At 66.4% G+C, this 21,286-nt stretch overlaps 1 protein-coding gene and 1 long non-coding RNA gene across 20 annotated transcripts in view; one reads left to right on the top strand and one right to left on the bottom strand.

The window, feature by feature from the left end:
• The window catches only part of MCF2L (MCF.2 cell line derived transforming sequence like), a 92,190-nt gene that overhangs the window by 30,323 nt on the left and 40,581 nt on the right, over positions 1-21,286 (top strand). For 9 of the 19 annotated variants that reach the window (XM_027557997.1, XM_027557996.1, XM_027557998.1 and 6 more), the window contains one exon: positions 20,865-20,948. In XM_027557997.1, coding sequence (XP_027413798.1) covers positions 20,865-20,948 — 84 coding nt within the window. Of the gene's footprint in view, positions 1-86; positions 1,079-3,699; positions 3,805-6,260; positions 6,351-14,790; positions 15,103-20,864; positions 20,949-21,286 lie in introns of those variants that run through there. The other 10 variants (XR_003513868.1, XM_027557993.1, XM_027557994.1 and 7 more) reach the window with 7 other exon arrangements.
• On the bottom strand, positions 17,801-20,481 carry LOC113902585. Its single transcript, XR_003513871.1, has 2 exons — positions 19,963-20,481; positions 17,801-19,273 (listed from the first exon to the last, which is right to left on the bottom strand). It is a non-coding gene; the product is annotated as an uncharacterized LOC113902585 (long non-coding RNA).

Here is a 21,286-nt window from a genome sequence, read left to right on the forward strand (position 1 = left end):
CGACCCCCAGGATTCAGGGTTCTTTGGGGCAATGGCACGCACACAGGGAGGGACATGGCTCAAAGTCCTGCTCACTGTGGGTCCCAGAGCCTGTGGGGGCTGCTCCTGTGGACCGCGGGGACCATTTCCACATGGCTGCCCTGAGGCCCCGCACCCTGGTCTCGGGGTGGCCTGCATCCCAGAGTTGCCACATCAAACGCACCATCTGTTTCCTCGGATCGTGAACCAGGCCGGCCTCTCGGGAAGCCAGTGAGAAGACGCAAGCATGGATGGCGTCTGCTCCACCTCGGGGTCGGTCCTGTTGGGAACGCCTGTGCGAGGAGGTGAACCACGGCCCCAGAAAGGGAGGCCCAGCTGCTCCCAGGGTGCCGATGCAGCACGCGCCCTGGGACAGTTCGGGGCTGCCCCAAGGCCTCGTCGAGGGGCAGGCTCGGAGCCTCTCTGTGCAAAGTGTCGCCGGCCAAACAAAGCTGCAATCGGTTTCCTCTCTGCGAGCTGCAGTGCCGGGCGGCGGAACTGCCGGTTTATTTCCAGAGCCCGGCCACGTCCCCTGAGGCCCTCCCGCTCCTGCTGTTTGGACACGAGGCTTCCTGAGCTTGGAAGGGTTTTTGCTCCGCGGCCCCCGAGGCTGGGAGCTCCGCACACAAGCCCACCCCCGAGGAAGGAGGAAGGAAACGCCCAGGACTTGCACGTAGGCCGCCTCACCCGCCTCAGGAGCCCCTCTCTGACCGCCAGGAGTGCCCTCCGCGTTCCTCCACTGCCCCTTGGACGCCCGGAGTCCCGGGGGCCGCAGCCTGGACGCTCACATCGCCCCGAGGTCTCCGTCTTGGCGCATCCTGGGGTCAGCCCGGCTCTCCAGCGTCCCCCACAGAGCCCTGCAGGGCGGCCCTCGGGGGAGCCGGGGCTGAAGACCGGGAGCCGCCACCGCTGCCTCCTCCTCGGTGGGGAGACTTCAGGACCATGGCCAAGAGGGGAGCGTCCCGCGGAGCCCGGGGGGCTCCCCAGCGCTGGCTCCGCCTGCCGCCCCTGCTGCAGCGCTGGAGGCATCGCCGGGCGGCCTCGATGCGCCCGCAGCCTGGTGAGAGGGGACGTGGTGGCCCCATCTGCAGGCATGAGGGGGGGGCCCTCAGTGGGTGACAACTCTCTGGATATTTCTTTTACCAAAATTCATATGCCACTCACAAGCCTGTTAAGAAAGGTAGGCTAGAGACGTTGTTTCAGTCGCCCCGACCAAGGCTGGAGCGTGGTCGCCTCAGTTTACTTTGCCCTCTGGTCCCAGGGCCCTGGACCCTGGCCAGGAGCACTCTGGGGAGGACGCGGGAAGAAGGCTCAGCAGACAGCACCGGAGAGGTCTCGGGGCTCACGCTGGCTGCGGCAGGGGCAGAGCGCCCCCAGGGCTGACCCCTCTGTCCTGCCCCTCGGCCTGGAGCCCCCCGCGTCCTCTGGAGGCCAGGAGCCAGAGGGTGGTGCTGACCGCGGGGGCACTCAGGGCCCCGCAGGGCATCAGGGGGAGTCTGTGCCCAGACGCCTGTGTGTCTGCTGCATGCAGGACGTCAGAGCGAAGGTCAGAGCCGCCCCTCGGGCTGCGTCCTCTCCTACTCCGGCAAGGCCGTCGTCACCTGGCGCGGGCGGAGAGCGTCTGGGGAGGACACCGGGAGCGCCAGGCGGGGCTGACCCCGTGGACTCAGCTCCTCACTGACGCTCGTGGCCGTGGTTCTGCGCTGGGCTCCATCCGTGCGCAGGACTCAGGACCTTTCGCCAGGAGTCTGCTGGCTCCTGTGCTGACTCAGGCCTGGGGGTCATCACCAGAGGCCTGTGTGCCCACCTGGCCCCAGGGCTGTGCCTGTGCGGCGAGCCTCTCCCATCCTCCTCCCAAGTCTGCTGTGCGCCGGGCACTCCACACGGTGGGGGGGGTCCCTGAGTCATCTGACAGGATGTGCCCTGGCCTTGGGGATCTGCACCCCAGCTGCTGGGGGTGCCCAGGATCCCCTAGTCCTGGAAGGACTGAACTGCCTTGATGCTTGGGGGCCTTGTGCGGGGATGGGAGGCTGGGGGCTGAGTCTCCCCCCCTTCCAGGCGCGGGGCAGGACAGCGACCTAGTGCTCCAGGGGCCCCTCGGAGTGAGGCCCCAGAGCACCTCTCTCAGAAGTGGGGACCCCAGGGTCCCGTCTGGGCGGAGCAGGGGTGGCTGTGAGCTGCGGAGGGCTGCCCCGGGGTGGGGGAGGGGGTGGGGATGCGGCTGGAGCAGCTGCTGGGTTCCTGGTCAATGGGAGATGCCTCTGCTGTGCCCTGCCCACCAGCGCTCAGACTAGGGTGGACAACGGGCAGTTTCGGGCTCTGACACATGCGGCCCCAGGTGGTGTGGTTCCATGCAGCCTCACCTCCCGCGCTGGCCACCCCTCCCCACTGCCCAGCCTTCCCCCACTGCCCACCCCTCCCCCTCCCTCACTGTCCACCCTCCCCCCAATGCCCACCCCTCCCCCACTGCCCACCCCTCCCCACTGCCCACCCCTCCCCCTCTCCACTGTTCACCCCTCCCCCACCACCCAGCCCTCCCCCACTGCCCGCCCCCCTCTCACTGTCCACCCTCCCCCCAATGCCCACCCCTCCCCCACTGTCCACCCCTCCCCACTGCCCACCCCTCCCTCTCTCCACTGTTCACCCCTCCCCCACCGCCCAGCCCTCCCCCACTGTCCACCCCTCCCCCTCCCTCACTGCCTGCCCCTCCTCTCACTGTGCGCCCCCTGCCCGCACTGCTCAGCCTGGCATCCTGGGGATACGTGTCCTCCACTATAGGGATAGTGCCGAGCCTGGGTGCCCACGACCTCCCTTTTCCTGCTCTGCCCTCGGCTTTCCTCCCACTTGTGAGTCTGCCGAGGCTCCTCCACGCTCGTGTCTGGGTTGGGCTCTCCTCTGCGTCCGGTGGAAAGAAGCCCCTTCAGGTTGGGGGATGGTCCAAGTCAGCTTCCCGCTGCAAGTGAGGGCTCAGGAGACAGTGGCTGCAAGGCGAGGTGTGCTTTGATCGCCAGAGTGGACATGAGCAGCTCGCGAAGAGGAAGTCAGGGACAGATTGCTGCGTCTGCTCTGTTCCTCCAAGGAGCCGCCACCTTTCAGAAGCAGGACTCCGTTGAGCTGTGGGGAGGGGCGTCCACTCACCTCGGACACTTGGGACTGAGTCCCAGTGAGCAGGGAAACCAGCTGTATCCTGCAAATTTGAAAGTTCTCCACAGGGACGTTCCAGGTTGTCAGGGACTGTTCTACACAGAACCAGAACTGATTTTTTAAAAAGCGGTGAACAAACAAACAAAAAAAGCGGTGAACACATCTGGGGTTTCCCAGGTGGCGCAGTGGTAAAGAACCCACCTGCCAATGCAGGAGATGCAAGGGACATGGGTTCCATCCCTGGGCCGGGAAGATCCCCTGGAGAAGGGAATGGCAACCCTCCAGGCAGTGTTCTCGCCTGGAGAATCCCATAGACAGAGGAGCCTGGTGGGCTACAGTCCATGGGGTCACACAGAGTTGGACATGACTGGCCACACACACACATACATGTGAGGCACGTGGGTGAGCTGAGTGAGCCCAGAATTTCCCTTATGAGCTTCCCAGCAGCTGATGCAAAAAGGGGAAACGTTTGGACGCAAGGTCACACGCTCAAAAAAACGAAAGGTTCTTCCGGAAGGAATTCCAGAGGAGCGCAGTCGACCGGCGGGTGCACTGAAACCCTCAAGGGGGTGTCTTTGGGATGTTTCCTTTCTTTTGGGAAATCGATGCACCCGAAATTGTTGAATACGGCACTGGCTGTGGGTAAGGCCCTTTCAGACGCGGCCGAGGTTCTGGCGTTTGCCTGGGCCCTCTGCCTGTTCGGGAGAGCCCTGTGACGCGGGGTCTGACCCGGGCCCAGACAGGCTCAGGGTCATCATGCTCCGGGCGCCAGGTCAGGGCCGCGGGGCCGCTGTGCCGTGGGTCTGGGAGGCGGGGGCCGGACGTGGGCAGCGAGGGTGGCCCGGAGCCTGGTTTCCTTAGAGTGGCTGCAGTGTGCGCGTGTTTCGGGAATGCAGCCAGCACGCGGGTCTCTCCCACAGTGGGCCTGTCGTTTGTGAGCCTGGTTTTCATCCAGCAGTGGCAGACGCCACGGCAACGGTCGTCCAGTTTAGCTCCTGGAGAACAGGCTGGGAGCTGGTGGGAGCTCCGTAGACAGACAGGACACGTTTTAGTCAAAGTGCTTTCTCAGAGGATGTCCTCACCTCGAGGGGTCTCCCTGCGGGCTGTACTCAAACCTGTGGTGAGGAGACACTCCACAGTCAGAGGAAATCTGGTGATCCTTAGTGTTTCTGTTATTTTGAGTTTCAAGCAACTTGGTTGAAGTCCCTGCTCTGGCCTCTGAGCTAAACTCCCCAATTTCCCCAGACTCGAGGTGGATGTGGTGCGGGGGTCAGGTGTGGGGGTCTGTGTGGGGTCAGGTGTGGGGGTCTGTGTGTGTGGGGTCAGGCGTGTGGGTCTGTGTGTGTGGGGTCAGGCGTGTGGGTCCGTGTGTGGGGTCAGGTGTGTGGGTCTGTGTTGTGTGGGGTCAGGTGTGTGGGTCTGAGGTCAGGCGTGTGGGTCTGTGTGGGGTCAGGCGTGTGGGTCTGTGTGTGGGGTCAGGCATGTGGGTCTGTGTGTGGGGGTCAGGCGTGTGGGTCTGTGTGAGGTCAGGTGTGCGGGTCTGTTTGTGGGGGTCAGGTGTGTGGGTCTGTGTGTGTGGGGTCAGGTGTGGGGGTCTGTGTGTGTGGGGTCAGGTGTGGGGGTCTGTGTGTGGGGTCAGGCGTGTGGGTCCGTGTGTGTGGGGGGTCAGGTGTGTGCGTCTGTGTGGGGTCAGGCGTGTGGGTCTGTGTGTGGGGTCAGGTGTGTGGGTCTGTGTTGTGTGGGGTCAGGTGTGTGGGTCTGAGGTCAGGCGTGTGGGTCTGTGTGGGGTCAGGCGTGTGGGTCTGTGTGTGGGGTCAGGTGTGTGGGTCTGTGTGTGGGGGTCAGGCGTGTGGGTCTGTGTGTGGGGGTCAGGCGTGTGGGTCTGTGTGAGGTCAGGTGTGTGGGTCTGTTTGTGGGGGTCAGGTGTGTGGGTCTGTGTGTGTGGGGTCAGGTGTGGGGGTCTGTGTGTGGGGTCAGGCGTGTGGGTCTGTGTGTGTGGGGTCAGGTGTGGGGGTCTGTGTGTGGGGTCAGGCGTGGGGGTCTGTGTTGTGTGGGGTCAGGTGTGTGGGTCTGAGGTCAGGCGTGTGGGTCTGTGTGGGGTCAGGCGTGTGGGTCTGTGCATGTGTGGGATCAGGTGTGTGGGTCTGTGTGTGTGGGGGGGTCAGGTGTGTGGGTCTGAGGTCAGGTGTGTGGGTCTGTGTGGGGTCAAGTGTGTGGGTCTGTGTGGGGTCAGGCGTGCGGGTCTGTTTGTGGGGTCAGGCGTGTGGGTCTGTGTGTGTGGGGTCAGGCGTGGGGGTCTGTGTTGTGTGGGGTCAGGTGTGTGGGTCTGAGGTCAGGTGTGCGGGTCTGTTTGTGGGGGTCAGGTGTGTGGGTCTGTGGGGGGGTCAGGTGTCTCGGTCCGTTTTTGGGGGGTCAGGTGTCTCGGTCCGTTTTTGGGGGGTCAGGTGTCTGGGTTTGTGTGAGCTTGCGGCCCCCACGGGCCCCATGGCCTGGGGGCTTGGCCTGGGCTCCAGTGAGTAACCGAGCCTCACTGGGCGCCTGCTGCTTGGGTCTAGGGGCCCTGCCTCCTGGTCCCTGGACCGCAGGTGAGGAGCCGTCCCCCCAGTCCCCGTGCTGGGCAGGGCAGGGCTGCAGTGTCCGCCTTGTGTGGTGGGGCAGGTGTCGGGATCTGAGGGGCCTCCGAGGGGGGAACCCCTTCGCCCTCACGGGGCCAGAGGAGCCGGCCTTGGCTGACATCTGGAGGATCGAGGGGCCTTGGATGTGCCTCCTCGGACAAGCACAGCCCCCACTCGCCCTGGGTGTTATCGGCCGGGCCAGGCCGGCGTCCTCTGATTGGCACGGCTGTGCTGACCTCAAGGCACCAGCTGAAGCGTGGAGGTGGCCCCGGCTTTGCCCCGCAGCCAGGTGGGATTGCCGGGCCGGCCCGTGTGTGAGTCCGTAGGCGGGGTGAGGAGGCGCCGGCCGCTGCTGGGTCACCCCATGGTTGCAGGGTGAACTGAAAGTGAAAAGCCAGCTGGCCCCAGGCAGGCAGTCGGGAGCAAAGTCCAGCAGGAGGAGGTGGATGGAGCGCGGGCACAGCGGGCCCTCGGCCATGGGGGACGGCGCGGCCGCCCGGATCTCTGTGGCGGAGATGAAGAGCTACTACCTCTTCTGCGAGTGGTGCTCCTGGCTGCTCTCTGTGGCCGAGGGTGAGTGCAGGCAGTGTGCTGGGACGGGCCCCAGCGTGCCCGGGCTCCTTGTGGTGGCGAGGGAGGGCGTCTGGGACAGCTCGGGGACGGGGCTGTGGGCACACGGCCCTCTGCCCACTTGTCCTCAGATGAGCCTTCCTTTGGCCAGAAGCCCACGCCTTGCCGTCTGAGCCCTGTCCTCAGAGCGGCCGGACCCCCTCGAGGGCGCCTGGTGGGGAAGGTGCGCATCAGGCGCGGGGCAGCAAAGCCGGAGGTCGCGTGGGGCCTTCGAGCCCGTGACAGCGGCAGCCTCGCGCCTCAGTGCGGGTCAGCTGCCCCGTCTCCAGGGGCTGGCAGTCCCCCCGGGCCACGCGCTGACCGTGCCCCTCTGCGGGAGGCAGTGAGGGCCGTGGCGCCTCTGTGAGGGACACTGGGGGGCCGCCGTGACCCGGGCCTGGTCTGCAATGAAGACCCGGGCTGGTGCTTCCGCGGGTTCGTGCAGGTGTGGCTCTGACTCCCGGCGGGTCCAGAGCTCTGCGTGTGTGACCCGTAGCATCCCTGCCTCGCGGGAGCCTCGCCCATTTTACACATGGGGGGGGCCGGGTGCTAGTCATCGGAAGCGGCCTTGCCTGTCCTGGGCGGCCGTCAGGACTGACAGTGCAATCAGCCCCTCGGGTCGACGCACACCCTGGGCCCTGAGCTCGAGATGCCCGAGGCCCCGGCGCTGAGAACCGTCCTGTCCTGGGCGGCCGTCAGGACTGACAGTGCAATCAGCCCCTCGGGTCGACGGACACCCTGGGCCCTGAGCTCGAGATGCCCGAGGCCCCGGCGCTGAGAACGGTCCTTGTCGCAGCGCCCAGGTCTGGTCCCCGAGTGACCCGAGCTCAGTGGGTCACTCCTGCCGGACGCCCTCTGGGCGCCAGCCCCCCGCCTTCGCCCCGGGGATGGCAGGGACTGCCCGCGCCGGGGGCCCGGGCCTCGCGGGGGCCATGCAGTCTCCACCCGCCTGCCCAGCACTTCCTGGGGACACGCTGGTCCTGTTGGCACCGAAGGGCGGACGATGCAGTCCTGGGTGGATGGGCACTGCCCAGGCCCCCGAGCCCGCCAGGCACGAGGTTAACCCGGGCGTGAGGTTTCTGTTTTGACTCTGCGTCTCCTTCCTCTTTCGTTTAACGTCCGGCTCCCCCTCCTGGCCCCTCGGGACCGCTGTCCCATGACGGTAGCGTCAGCATAGCAGGTGCCCGTCTCACGTTTGGCCGAAAGTACCCGACTCGCGGGTTAAAACGAGTCAGAGCGGCCACAGGGAAGTGAGACCCGGCCTCCTGGGGCCACGGGCGTTGCCTCCTGGGTCCCAGAGCTCAGCCTCGGCCCAGAAGAGCAGGCGGCCCGGAGCAGGCTGGGGCCACGTCCCAGCTGCAGGCGTCACCCAGCGCGCGTGGGCGCGTCAGGGCCGGCCTGGCGGGGGAGCGACCGCTGTCGGGGGGACCCGCCCGGCCCCAGCCCGCCCAAGGGTCGTGGGCGGCAGGCGGATGACAGGCTGTGAAGGGTCTGTGTCTGGGGGGCCGCAGGGGGTGAGTCGGTGGGACGCCTCCCCGGGAAGCGCTGCCGTGTTTGGTGCAGTTCCGTGGGGCGTGGGGGCGCCTGGCCACACGCAGCGGCTTGCCGTGGACATGGCTGCCTCTGGCTGGACGCGGGCTGCTTCTGTGCGTCACTGCCGTGTTTGCAGACAGACAACGTGATGTAGGAGCCAAAAAGGTTAAGAGCCTACAGCTCTGCGATTTAAAAACCTGCGTCTCGACGCACAGAAGGGCAGAGAGAAAAGCAGTGCTGAGACCTCCTGCTCACGCGCGTCTCTGCCCGGGACTCCAGGAGGGAAGAGGGTCTGTGCCCCCGGCCCAGCCTGGGCGCCTCCGCTTAGGCCTCCGCGTCCTGCCTGCCAGCTCGGGGGCACCCAAGCTGGGGGGACAGAGCAGAGGGCCCCCAGGGGCTGGTGGGGGCGTGCAGGACCGGTGAGTTGGGGGCGGCAGACGGCGGGGGTCCTCCCAGGGCCCGGGGCAGACCAGGAAGCCCCCCAGCCCCAGGTGCCCCCGGGCCCGGTGCCCAGGCAGTGTCCAGCATGTCCCGCCCATCCTCTCTCGAGTCCGGACCCTGCCTCCTCCCACCGAGACGTCACACCAGTCCCTCGCCCCCTTCCCCCCGGAAGAATCAGGCGTCCCTTCTGAGCACAGAGCGCTTGGCCCAAGCTGCCAAGTGAGTTCAGTTATAGCCGTAGTTACATTTTTAGCACAAAGGTAAGAGGTGTTCCCAGGGGGCTTCCCTGGCAGTCCAGTGGTTAAGAGTCTGTACTTCCACTGCAGGGGCCGGGGTTGACCCCTGGCTGAGCAACTAAGATCCTGCCTGCCTCACATGCAGCCAGAAAGCAAAAACATCAGCGGCTGCGGCCGCCCACCTGGACCGAGCCCTCCCCATCCTGCAGCCCCGCGGTGGGGAGCTGGGAGCTGTGGACTGCCCGAGACCCTGACGGGAAGGCCGGACGGCTTTAAGTGAATGGCGTGCAGGCCGCCCTCCCGGGGTCTTCTCCTCGTGGGTCGTCTCCTCCCCCATGTGGGTCTGAGGGGCCCTGGGCGCCCTCCCCTGGTGCCACCCCCCTGGTTCTCCAGAGTGCCCTGCCCGGGGGCCCAGGGGTGCATGTCCCCACAGCTCAGCGCCTCCCACCGCGCCTCTGAGCCACCACCCCCTCGAAACTGCACCAGCTCCGCGGGCACACCCAACCCTGGTTTGGTGTCCCCTGCATCCCGGTGCAGTCCGCCTTCCTGTGGGCCCGTGCCCAGGGTCCCGCTGTGCTTTAAGGGAACAAGCCAGGTCGGTCGCCTTTAGCGTCCAGAATTCCCGAGGCCACCGTGGTCCAGTCACCCCCCACCCCAGATCCCACAGCAAAAGCTCCTTGGTGATTCCAGGTGTGTGTGTGTGTCGGGGAGACTTTCCTTGGGGTCCCCACGCCTGCTGCCCACAGGCCGAGCCCCCGGGGTGTCTGGGGCCCACGGGCGTCCTCGCTGGGCGGTGGTTGACGGACCCCAGGCCCAGCCGTGTTTGCTGTGCCCTGCGTCTGCCCCTGCGCCGCCCGGAACTGCCGTGCGTGAAGCTCCAGGGTGTTGATCTTCAGGGAGGCGGCCCTCCCTGCGCTCTGTCCAGGCCGCAGCTTGTGCGGAACAAGCGGAGCGTTGTTCCCGAGCCGCGAGGGTGGCAGCCGGATAAACACTGTCCCGCCCCGCCCGCGAGGCAGCGATGCTATCTGCTCCCGTGTCTGTTTTTCCAATCTGCTGGGAGAGGCTTCCTGCGTAGCTTGGGGAGGCGGGTGGGGGCGCCCGGGCCTGCCCACAGCCCCGCGGGCAGCACGTCTGCCCTGCAGCCCATGGGAGGGCGAGCTGCCTCGTTCCGCCTCCCATCCAAGCAGCCGGGCACCCCCTGTGCGACTCCACGCACATGAGAAACACAGGCCAGGGCGGAAGTGAAGGCCGAGCAGTTCCCGCGGCCGTGTCTGGCCCCTCGGTGGGCGAGTCTGGCCGTCCTGTCTGCTGTCGGGAAGGGAGGACGTCCTTGTGGAAGATGCGGGGATGCGGGACGCAGAGGGGCAGTCAGCCACGGGACCCAGGGGTGTTCAGGACAGGCAGCATGGCGCCGGGGCTGGCGGGGTCCAGGCCCCGGGGGCGCCGGGGCTGGGTGTGTGCTGGACAGGTGGGTGACCGGACGCCAGAATCAGGCTGTAGTCAGAAGGAAGGGGCGCCAGAGAGCGGGAAGAAGCGCCTGCCCTGGGGCCATGGGGGCTCTCCCTGGCAGGCTCTGAGCACGGCTTGTCATGGATGCCGGGGGGCTGTGCTTCGCTCCGACTTCACGGGCCCCTGTCTTCGCTGCCCACGAGGCAGTCAGGCCTCCCTGCGCACTTGCACTTGACCCCCGCAGGCCGAGGTCGGACATGCCGAGCCCGCACCCCCAGGCGCATGCCCCCCACCCGTGATCCCCGCAGCACAGGAGGCAGGTGTCTGGGGTGTGCGTGCTCATCGCCGTCCAGGGATCTGGTGTGGCCATTCTAGCTGCAGGCGAGGCAGGCAGGGGGGGCCCAGGGCGCAGAGAGGTGGCCATTGGCTGGGCGGCTCCAGCCACAACAGCAGCGAGCCCACTCCCTTCCCCGAAAGGGCCTTGGGTCCTGGAGCGCGGTCCCATGGTGGCCATCTGCAACTCGGCCACAGACTGTATGCTGTCATCTCGGGCTCCCTGTGGACTCGGGGCCGGGGGGCTAAGCCGCCTCGGGTGGAGGGTGAGGAGGGGTCTGCCCTTCTGAGGGTCTGGAGCTCACGAACAGTGCCGAGGGCCTGTCGGGCATCCGTGGAGGGTGGGTGGGCGGCAGACTGGAGTCCAGGCTCCAGACAAAACCAGAGTCATCGGAAAGCCCTGGGGAAGGACCCGAGGAGCTGGGGCCGGGCTGGACCCCGACAGACCATGAGGCAGGACGAGGGAGGGGCAGGGGGGGTGTCCCCTGAGGGAGCTGGCCTCCACCCGGGCTGTCGGCCCAGGCTCCTGAGTGTGTGCGTGGACTGTGGCGCCCATGTGAACTGAGAGCTTGCCTGGGACCCCATGCTGCTGACGCCCCAGCGCGGGTCCCCCGAGCGGTGGTGGCACGTGGCCCAGGGTCTCACTGCCGAGTTGATGGCGGGAGCTCAAGGGGAAGCCTGGGGGCTGGGGGACGTGACGGGCAGCGGAGAGGACCACCGCTCGGGCTGGCCCCTCAGGGCCTGCCGTCACTCCAGGAAGCCTGCTTCTCATCCCGTGGCCGTGGGTGAGCTTGGGGCTGGGAGCACGCATTCGGCTCTGAGCCAAGCGGACGAGGCAGAGCTGGGGACCTTCCCCCAAGAGGGGGCGACCTGGGCTTGAGGACCACAGAGCCTCAGAGGGACGGGAGGACCCAGGAGGGAGACCCGGGGGGAAGGAGGGGACGTGGGGGGAGAGGGGGCTGTGAGCACAACAGAGCCCCAGAGGGACGGGGAGGACCACAGAGGGACGGGGAGGACCCAGGAAGAGGACCCAGGGGGAAGAAGGGGATGTGAATGTGGAGGGGAGGGGCCCGCCAGGCCGAGCGAGGATGAGGAGCTCTAGGGAGGCTTTGCAGAGCCGGGACACCTGCCGCACAGGTCGCCATGACGATGCTCCAGGGCCAGGTGGCGAGGCCTCAGCAAACAGGAGGCCGAGTGAGTCAGCGACGGCCCCACCCTCCCAGCGGGTGCGGCTGCAGAGGGTGGCTGCCTGAGGCCGCTCGGGGCCCTGCACCTTCCAGGGCTTGGATCCGGCTATAAAGTCACACCTCCCGATGTTCTCATGGGGTTCCGGGAGGGCTGTCTCGCCCATGGGAGACCGTCCTTGCCTCGCTTGTCTTGCACCCCTGGACAGGGAAGGATTAACGCCGAGTGTCTGTGACTGTGGCGGACCGCCAGGGAGGGAGGCGGGTGCACCAGGGCGGCCCGAACACTGCTCAGAGCGTGGCGCATCTACGCCGTGTGCTCAGAGCGCGGCTCCGTCTACACCGTGTGCTCAGAGCGTGGCGCGTCTATGCCATGTGCTCAGAGCGCGGCTCCGTCTACGCCGTGTGCTCAGAGTGTGGCGCATCTACGCTGTGTGCTCAGAGCGCGGCTCCGTCTACACCGTGTGCTGAACGCGCTTTGTGACGTGGATGCTGTTTTCTCAAACAACACGCCCTGTTCACAGTCAGGTCCCTGCCCGCAACGCCTTCCAGCTAAGGGAGCTCCTGCAGGGCAGTCGGGGTGCTGGACGCCCTTCCCCTCGGGAACAGAGGTTCTGCCCTGCCCCTGCCCTCCCCGAGCCCCCCTGGCCCCCTGCCCCCCGCCCCTGCCCCCTGCCCACCTCCTAGGCCTGCGGTCAGCCTCCAGCTCCTCTCCCACCATCTGGGCTTGTCCCCAACTCTCCGCAGCCTCTCCTGCCGCTGGTTCTTGTGCTTCTTGTGCTGGTGGCCTGCTGGGCAGAGCCGTAAAAAACTGCCCTCTTTGTCAATCAGAAAGTTGTGAGTAACTGAAAAATCACCAGCCCCCTCACACCTTGGAGAACCTTTGCGCCTTAAACAAACTCCCCTGGCGCCCTGTGCCGGGTCCTAGGTGAGCTCGAGGGCCTGAAGCCACGCGTCAGAGTGTCTGGCTGCCACCCCAGGCTCCCGCTCAGCCGTTCCCCAGTGTGGCGTGTCACCCCTGGCCCAGGGCCATCCTCGAGGATCTGCAGGGCGCTAGCTAATGAACTGTCCCCAGTGACCGCAGGAAGTGTGTGTGCCCTTGGCCCCCAGCTGGCCTGCACGCCCTCCCACACCGAGCTCGGCCCCCTCTAGAGAGCACAGCATCGGGCCGTCGTGAAAAGCAGGGACCGGATCCATGGCTTTAGAACCATCTGCACTGAGCAGGAAAGCCTGGCAGGCTTACAGGGGGAGGTGGCAGCCCCACTAGGTGGTGGGGGCTGTGGTCACGGGGCACAGGGGGGCACCGGGGGCACCCAGGAGCTGATGCAGAGGTCTGAGGCTGAGGAGAGCCACGCCGGTGGGCTTTGGGGGCGTGGAGGGGGGCGAGGGTACAGGGCGGCCACTCCCCCGTCCTCTCCCGTCATATGTGTTCTGTGTTCGTTGTGGGCGCTCGCGCTGGGGCACAGCTGAGCCTGGGGAGCGGAGCTCGGCCCTGGGGTGCATCCTGGGGCGGGGCCAGATGGCCTGAGGCTCGCACCACGGGGACCAGAGCTCCATGGCCGTGGGGGGAAGGCTGAGGTGTGGGACCCGTGGGTGTGCCCGTGGCCCTCGGCTCCATGGGTCCTCGGGCCGGAGACACAGAGAGGGATCTGTTCTCATGCCTCCCCAACTGCAGCCACTGCTGGGGAAGCCCCCCCGGCCTGCTCCAGGGACCCCGGAGCCTGGGTGCTCCTGCTGGACCCCACGCCTTGCCAGCCGCTGCTGCGCGTTTGATGACGGGAGAAACCGATCTCGTGTCTTTAGAGGGGAAACCTCCAAACCACCAGCTCCTCTTGAACTCCATGCTGGAGTTCCGAAGGGATCTGGTTTTAAAGGGGGGGGCGTGTGCTTGTTCGGTGCAGACTGCACCGTGGTGCCTTCAGGGTGGAGCTCAGGGCGGCCCTGGGAGTCTGTCCACCAGTCTCCCCAGGCAGCGGGTCTCGTACCTCAGACAGCAGGCGGGGCATGCCTCTCGCGTTCAAGCACAGCCTGAAGGGAAACGAGAAAAACAGATTCTGTGTCGTGGGCTGGAGAAGGGCACCCACAGTGGAGCCCGGGGCCCAGAGCTTGGGCCCAGCGGCTGGGTGAGCAGCGCAGCAACCTGCCTGAGACAGTGACTGGAGGTCAGGCCTTCCCCTTGACTTGGGGTCGGGAGGGCATGGGTCAGGCCCCAGGTGCTGTGGAGTCGGGAGGAAAGGGCCACAGGAGCAGGCGAGAGGGGTGGAGCCCCAGCAGCGTGACCTCGCCAAAGCACGTCGGGCCTCTGAACAGCCACTGTCCAGCTCACAGTCACCAACTCCACAGGCCAGATGCCTGTCCCTCGGGCTGGAGCGGACTGCGCTTGGGCCATCATGGTCTCTGCGTCTCCGAGGAGTTGGATCGTGACCCTGGAGGCTGGGCTGAGACTAGAACCGCCTGCGGTGTAAACCAGGCTTGGGGGTGGGGCGGTGCTCAGAGTCGCCCCTGCTCCGAGGGAAGGTCACTGGTGCCCCGGGTGCCCATGTGAGCCAGGCGTGGGGGGGCTCAGTGTCGCCCCTGCTCCGAGGGAAGGTCCTGGCCCTGGTGCCCCGGGTGAGGGAGGAAGCCTATCCAGTGAGCCGGAGGCCGAGAGAGGGAGGCCATGGAGGAGCCATGAGGAGGGGGACACGGGGCCAATCCAGCGAAGACCAGCTCAGACCCCGAGCCATGTGACAGGAGGTGGGGCGTGGACGGGGCGCCTGGCGCGCAGTGACCGCTGCCCCACGTGGCGTGAGCGGCTGGACTCCAGGGCCTCCATTTGGGGTTGAGGCCCCAGGGCCCAGACTGGGCGGGCGCAGTCGGCCGCGTGCCCAGGATGGGAAGGACGGGCTGCGATGCCCAAGGATGCGCAGCCACAGCCGGTCCCAGCCCAGCCCAAGCGCCATCCTCTCCAGGCCCTGCAGGCTGGGCTCAGCCCCCGGGGTCCCTCCTGCTGGAGACCCGGTCCTCCCGGGAGCATCGCCACCTGCGAACCCGACCTGCGCTTTAACGAGCTCCCCTGGGCCCCACTCCCGGGAAGGCTGGGGGCGGGGCTGCCTGATTTTGAGGTCTTCTTAAGGACCTGAGGGGCCGCCCCGCGGGGTCTTGGTGGTCCCAGCCCCCAGGCCGGCCCGCCCGCCCGCAGGCTTAGGAGCCGCTGAGCCTAGGGCCCCGCAGGGAGGGCTGGGACGGGCGACAGGGAGGGAGCCGGCCCTGGGGAGCCCGAGCACCAGAGCACCACCCCGCCGAGCGCAGTTTGTCGGCCGCGAGCGGAACAGGCAGGCAGGCGGACCGCGGGCTCCGGGCAGAGCCAGGTCCTCGTCCCACGGGTGGGCGGCCGGCATGGAGCCCAGCCGCCTCCCTTTGTGCGCCCAGCGCGGGCGTGCCAGGCGGCGGGGCGCTGCCTCCTGACGCGGCCGGCGGGCGACAGCATGACCCTGAGCCTCCTCTCTCTGCTGTCGCGGGACCTGTCCACGCTCTGGCTGCTCCTGAAGACCCTCACAGGTGGGCTGGCCGAGGGCGTGCACGAGGGCGGGGGCCCCGGGGCCTGGACGCGGGACCTGCTCGGGAGCCCAGCCTGGCGGGTGGCGAGCTCGCAGGGGGCCTCCTGGGTGGGCGGGCCACCGGCCCCCTCCCCGCCTGTCCCCGTCCTCTCCCCCATCCTGAGCAGTGCCTGCTGGGCACCGGGGCACAGCTGCTGCTCAGCCTGGAAGCTCCTTTGTTCCGTTCCCAGGGACGTTGGGGGTGGGGGTCTCCCTGCCAGCAGGGGCAGGACCAGCAGGGCCTGGCAGGGGGGCGCCGCAGGGGGCGGTCTGCGGCCGGCGTCCCGTACCTGCCCAGCTCCGGGAGAGTCGCGCCCATGGTGACTGAGAACAAAGAGATGGGCCTGGGCGGAGGCGCCTGGGTTTCCTGGTCGTTTCCAGGGATGGAAGGTGCTCCTTATGGAGGGCTTTGTTGTGAGTTCATCTTTCAATGGGTATTTCTGCTGAGGATTGAGAAGTAATTCGTTAAATAGGTCTTTTGTAAATTGTAACTAATTAGCCACACCCTCGCCTTCGGTGTCTGAAGTTTCCAGTTTCATAAAAAGGAGACTGCGAGTGTGAATTTACTGGTGGATGAGGTTCAGAGGGTGAATGCTGGGGGGGGCTGGGGCAGAAACCTCAGTCATCACGTTTACACCCAGATCACAGGGCTCGTCCTGGAGTGACAGCGTGGATGGGGGCGTCATGCTCGTCCCGGGTGACAGTGTGCGGCGTCAGGGTGACAAGGCTGGAATCCCAGAAGGCAGGCTTCTCGGGCTCAGGGCTTCATGGTCTCCCCGCGGTCCCGGTCCCGGGGCAGCGAGCTCCCTGCCAGCTGCTGGGTCCTCGCTTGGCGCCCACGTGATTTCACTGCTGAGGACCCAAGGGCTGGAGGGCTTCGCCCCCAGTCTCTGGAAACAATCTGTTTTCCTACCAGAGAAAGTGTCCGTCCCTTTTCCCACAGTCGCTGGCACCTGTGCTGTGAGCCCCCTCCCTCGATGAGGCCCTGGACCCGCCAGCCCGGCAGCCCTCCCCTCCCCTTGCGCCTGCTGTTTGCAGACAGGTCACCCCACTTCCCTTCCTCTGTCGCTCTCCTCTGTGTGTTCTGTCTCTCCACGTCCTTCTCACCTGTCCCTGTCTTTCCCATCTCTGGTGTGTGCTGGCCCAGGGGCTCGGGCCGGTGGGCGTGTGTTTAAGTGGCGGCTTCCACTCATCAGGCAGATGCCACAGGCCCGGGCGCCTGGAGAAGGACGGCACGTTTGGGCGAGGACCAAGCCTCAGGCCCGGGGTGGAGGTGGGCCCGGCTTGTGCGGCCCGACGGACTCTGCCCGCTATGATTGACCGCGGGTCCCTGCGTGTGGTGCCCTGCCTGGCGGGCCGGCTGGGCTTAGGAGCTGCACCAAGGGCCCGGCGGGAGCGGGGTCCCCAGGAGGAGCCGCGTTTGTTGGTGAGGAAAGGTCTGCAGAGACCTGGCGCCCAGACTCCGTGCGGACCCCACACCTGAGGCCCCCAGGCTAGCCTGGGCCTCCCTCCCCTCCGTGCCTGGCCTGCCCGCCTTCCCGCTCCTTGCTGGGTGGGCACAGGGCAGGTGTGTGTGAACCACCCCGTCCGTCCTGCCCAGGCCGGGCACTCCGAGTGCCGTGTGTTTAAACTGCCCCCATTGTGGCCACCAGACCTCCTCTGGGTCCCACCCCACCCCCAGATCTGGACCTGCTTCATCAGGACCCCTCCCCAGGGAGGCCTCGCCGGGGAGGCCCTCCATCAGAGCTCTGCAGTCAGGGCCTGCCCGCCGCTCACGCATCCCCTCTGGGCCGCGGCCGGGCAGGCAGGACCATCCCCCGACATGCTCCCTTGGAGCCCCGGCACCGGGTGGTTGGAGCTCCCAAAGCCTCTCCGTGGCCTCCATTGACCCCGCTATCCGTGAGAATAAGTTCAGTCCTGGATGTGCTGCTTCATCCAGAGATGCGTGTCTCCCTGAGGTGTGGCCGGCAGGCCCCCGGCCCTGCAAGGCTCCGCTGCATCCCTCCTTCCCGTGGGCGGCGGCGTGGACACTCAGCTCGCCCGACACCTCGCCAGCTCCTCAGCCACACACACGTCTTCAGGGCCCGTGGCCTGCTTCCCAGTCGCTCGGGGCGCTGACGCTCGGTCCTCGTTGGTCCCTGCCCTTCGGTTTCAAACCTGCACGTGCTGTGCTTGCCCTTCCCTGAGGACGAGTGTGGTCGAGCACCTTCTCACATGGGGCCTTTTATTTTAAAGTACGTGAGGATTCACTTTCTGAGATCAGGAATCTGGAGACTGTTGGTGCCCTGAGCTAACGATGCATCGTACATGATGGGAACTGTATGTACCTAATCCAGTGACAAATAACTCCTTAAAAATACCCCGGGTGGGCTGTGAGAGCAGACTCAGCCCCGGTGAATGTAGGTCTCCAGCATCCTGGAGGGTTAACCCCAGAGCCATAGACCAGACCGCACGCCACGGAGACGTCTCTCCTGCCGGACCGGACACTTGGGGAGCTGACCTGGCCCACCCTGGCCTAGGGCCAGGCTGGAGCTGCTCGAAGCCCCAGGCACACTGCTCCCTGCATTCCGGGGGGGGGGGGGGGGGGAGGGGTCCTGAGCTGGGACTCCCACCTGAGTGAGCGGGTGGAAGCCCCCACGGACTCTCCACCTTGGACTCTGAAAGGGCATCACGGGTGTATTTTGATAGAAAACAAACGGAAGCCTTGGGTGTGGACGTTCAACCAGATGTAAACAAGGAAGGGAATTAGCTCATGATGGACTTAGTGAACTTCGCAGCCCAGGGCCTCTCGCCAGCTGCAGACCCCTTCTCAGGAGCCCTGCTCAGCCTCCTCTCTCCTCGCGGTGAGGTCCAAGTCTCCCGCGAGGCAGGAGCCAGCCCCCGAAGCTGAACGCCAGGCTCCTGCTGGGTCTGTGGGCCCCTTTGACCTGACCACCACCACCTGGGGTGGGTTTCCAGGGTTACCAGGGTCCACCTGTGTCCCGCCAGCCCTGCCCCTGTGTGTGCTCCCTGCCCGAGGTGGGGTGGCAAACAGAGCTACTCAGAGGCCCTTCCTGCGGACAGGACGGGCCAGAGGCCGCCCATGATGTGTTATGAAATTCTCGTCCTAAAGAGAGAGTCCGGGAGTCAATTTGCCAGAGGAAGGAAGTTTGCTGCCGGAGTCTGATTGTGTTAAGATGAAGCAGCGTAAAGATGAAAGGGTGGCCCCCCCACCCCCCCACCGCCTCTCTGATGCTGCCCAGACCAACCAGGACTCAGGGGACGGCTCTGTGGGCAGAGCTTCCAGCGAGGGGCGGGGCGGGGGGTCCTTCCCCTTTGTCCTTGTGTACAGCTGAGCTGGGTCTCCAGAGGGCTGAGCCGTGAGCTCAGCGAGGGGCCATTCCCACTGGCCCCTGACCGGGCAGCAGGCTCTGTGTCCCGGGGCCCTGAGCACCCCCTCCCCCCGCCAGGCGCCCAGCCCCTCCCGACCTCCCCCCTGCACCCCTCCCGCTCAAACGGCCCTGTGACAGGTCACAGCCTGGAGTCTCCGTGCACGTCTGGGCCACAGGAAGGCTGGGCTCAGTGGTTAACTGTGAGGCACTGTGCACACACAGAGGGGATCTGTGGAGGAGCCGGGCGTCCCCTGACCCTGACCCTGACCCTGAGCTAGTGGGCGGGGCGACCCCACTTCCCGTCCCAGACCACAGAAGGGGCAGGCGGCAGCTCACTTCCTTCTCAACCAGCCGTGGCGCCTCGAGTGCAGGATAAAGAAGTGAGTATCTCCCCCCAGCACCCGCCGTCCACGGGGGGCCACGTGACACACACCGCGGGCCTCGAGGTGGCTGGAAACTGCTCGGGGATTCTCTGCTTTCTGCTGGGCAGCCAGTGGCCACCGAACATGGAGGAGTCATGTCTGTTCGTCTGAATGGAGCGTGCAGGCCACTCTGCTTTGAAACCTGAACTGCTGCCCAGGGGAAGGTCTCTGTGACACGCCTGTCCTGGGCAGCAGAAGCCGGCCTCGAGGAGCCCAGGGTCCGTGCTCGACAGTGTGGGCAGTGTGAAACCTGGCCTCCCAGCCTCCTCGCAGCTGCGTGTCTGTCACACCCGACGTGTGTTCCAAACAAATGCAGTGTAACGGCCGTGCTCCACCGCATCTGGAATTAGATACATCTCACGTTCTCTTGGCACAATCGTTTCCAGCTGTTTTTCTCCCACAAAAGCAGCAGAGCTGAGAGGTTTCCGTGCACAGGGAGGCTGCACTGCCCCAAGCTGCCCTGGGCCGACTGCCAGAGCCCCGGCCCCGAGTGTGATGGGCGTGAACCCCGCTCAGTCCCAGACCTGGAGTGCCGCCCGCTCTGTTGGCCCAGCGGGCCAGGGGCGTGGCCCACCCCCTCCTCGTCTGCACCAGGCAGAATCACAGGGCGGCCCCGGGTGGGGGCAGCAGGTCCGCAGACAACAGCCAGGTTCTGGGACTCGCCGTGCGTCTAACACACCACCTGCTCCCGCGTGCCTGTCTGCAGGATGGAGGCGTGGCCACGCGGAGGGCGGAGGGTGTTTCGCTACCTCCACTGAGCTCTCTCCAAGGTCTCAGTGGCCCAAATCTCCAGCCTGTGAGGGGCCTGTATCTTAATCCGGGTATAGAAGAACTGATTTAAGCCATTTGCCAGTGACCAGCGTGAGTCGTGAGTGTCTGTAGAGAAATCTCCAGGACACCCAGGCATTCAGACACCAAACACGGGATGTCAGCCATGTGGTACCAGCCAGGAAGCGCTAAGATGCAGGTCCTGTGGGCCCAGAACCCTGGCTCTGTGGCCGCCTGCCGACGCCCCAGCACCTCACACACCCCTGTCCGTGTCTGCGTTCCCAGGAGTCTTGCTAATCCTTTGTTTCTGGCCGATGCCTCCAGGCTGTGACTGGGTCGCTGCTGGCCCTGGTCTAGGACTTGCGGGCGTCGGCTTCAGGCTGTGGACGGGCTCGGAGCCCTGCTCAGGGTCAGTGTCTGGCAGGGGTGAGGTGCCAGGTGTGTGTCTGGACCCACTGTGGTGGCCAGGTTTCCATTCTGACCAGTGAGTCATTGTGTAGACAGCAGGTGAGGGCCCTGGGGATGGCCTAGGCCACTTCCAGGACATGGCTGTGTGCTTGCAGACCAAAGCGGCCTACTCCCTGAGCAGCTGTCCCGGGGCCGTCCTAAGCCCCGGCCCCTGCTCTGCACCCCCGGCCTCCCTTCTGCCTGCCTGTCCCTCTCTTCCTCCCTCTGTGTCCATCCCTGCGCCTCTCTGTGTGCCTCTGACACACTGCTGCTGCTAAGTCACTTCAGTCGTGCCCGACTCCGTGTGACCCCACAGACGGCAGCCCACCAGGCTCCCCCGTCCCTGAGATTCTCCAGGCAAGAACACTGGAGTGGGTTGCCATTTCCTTCTCCAATGCATGAAAGTTAAAAGTGAAAGTGAAGTCGCTCAGTCGTGTCGGACCCTCAGCGACCCCATGGACTGCAGCCTACCAGGCTCCTCCATCCACGGGATTTTCCAAGCAGGAGTACTGGAGTGGGGTGCCATTGCCTTGATGACTCACTCCGCGCACAGCTCTCTGTGTGCTGAGGAACAAGGGTTTCTGTACAGGAAAGCGGAGCCCCCTTGCCGGGCCGCGAGCGCTGGTCCCCTTGGTGTCCGCGGTGGGGCTGACCCAGCCGAGGCGCGGGGGGCGGTCCCCGGTGACTGCATGTCCGTCTGCTCTGTCCTCCCGCAGATGAGATCATGCACCACGACATCAGCCCGCTCTGTGCCGCCGACATCCGGGACCAGCTGCAGAAGCGCTTCGCTTACCTGTCAGGTGAGTGCCGAGGCCAGGCGGGGCGGGGCGGGGCGCGGCTGGATGTAGTGGGCAGGGCGCGGGGCGTGGTGCAGGGGCGGGGCTCAGGGGCGTGGGCCGGGTGCAGGGGCATGGGCGGAGCTAAGAGCGGGGCGGGGCTAAAGGGGCGTGGGCGGGGCTGGGTGCAGGGGCGGGGCTCATGGGCGGGACTGGGTGTGGTGGGCGGGCGGAGCTGGGTGCAGGGGGCGGGGCTCAGGAGCGTGGTCGGGGGGGCGCAGGGGGCGTGGGTGGGGCGGGGGCTATGGGGCAGGGGCGGGGCGGGGGCGGGGCGGGGGCGGGGCGCGTGTGGAGGGGTGCCG

The sequence above is a fragment of the Bos indicus x Bos taurus genome, chromosome 12 (genome assembly GCF_003369695.1).
Source record: "Bos indicus x Bos taurus breed Angus x Brahman F1 hybrid chromosome 12, Bos_hybrid_MaternalHap_v2.0, whole genome shotgun sequence".
NCBI lineage: Eukaryota > Metazoa > Chordata > Mammalia > Artiodactyla > Bovidae > Bos > Bos indicus x Bos taurus.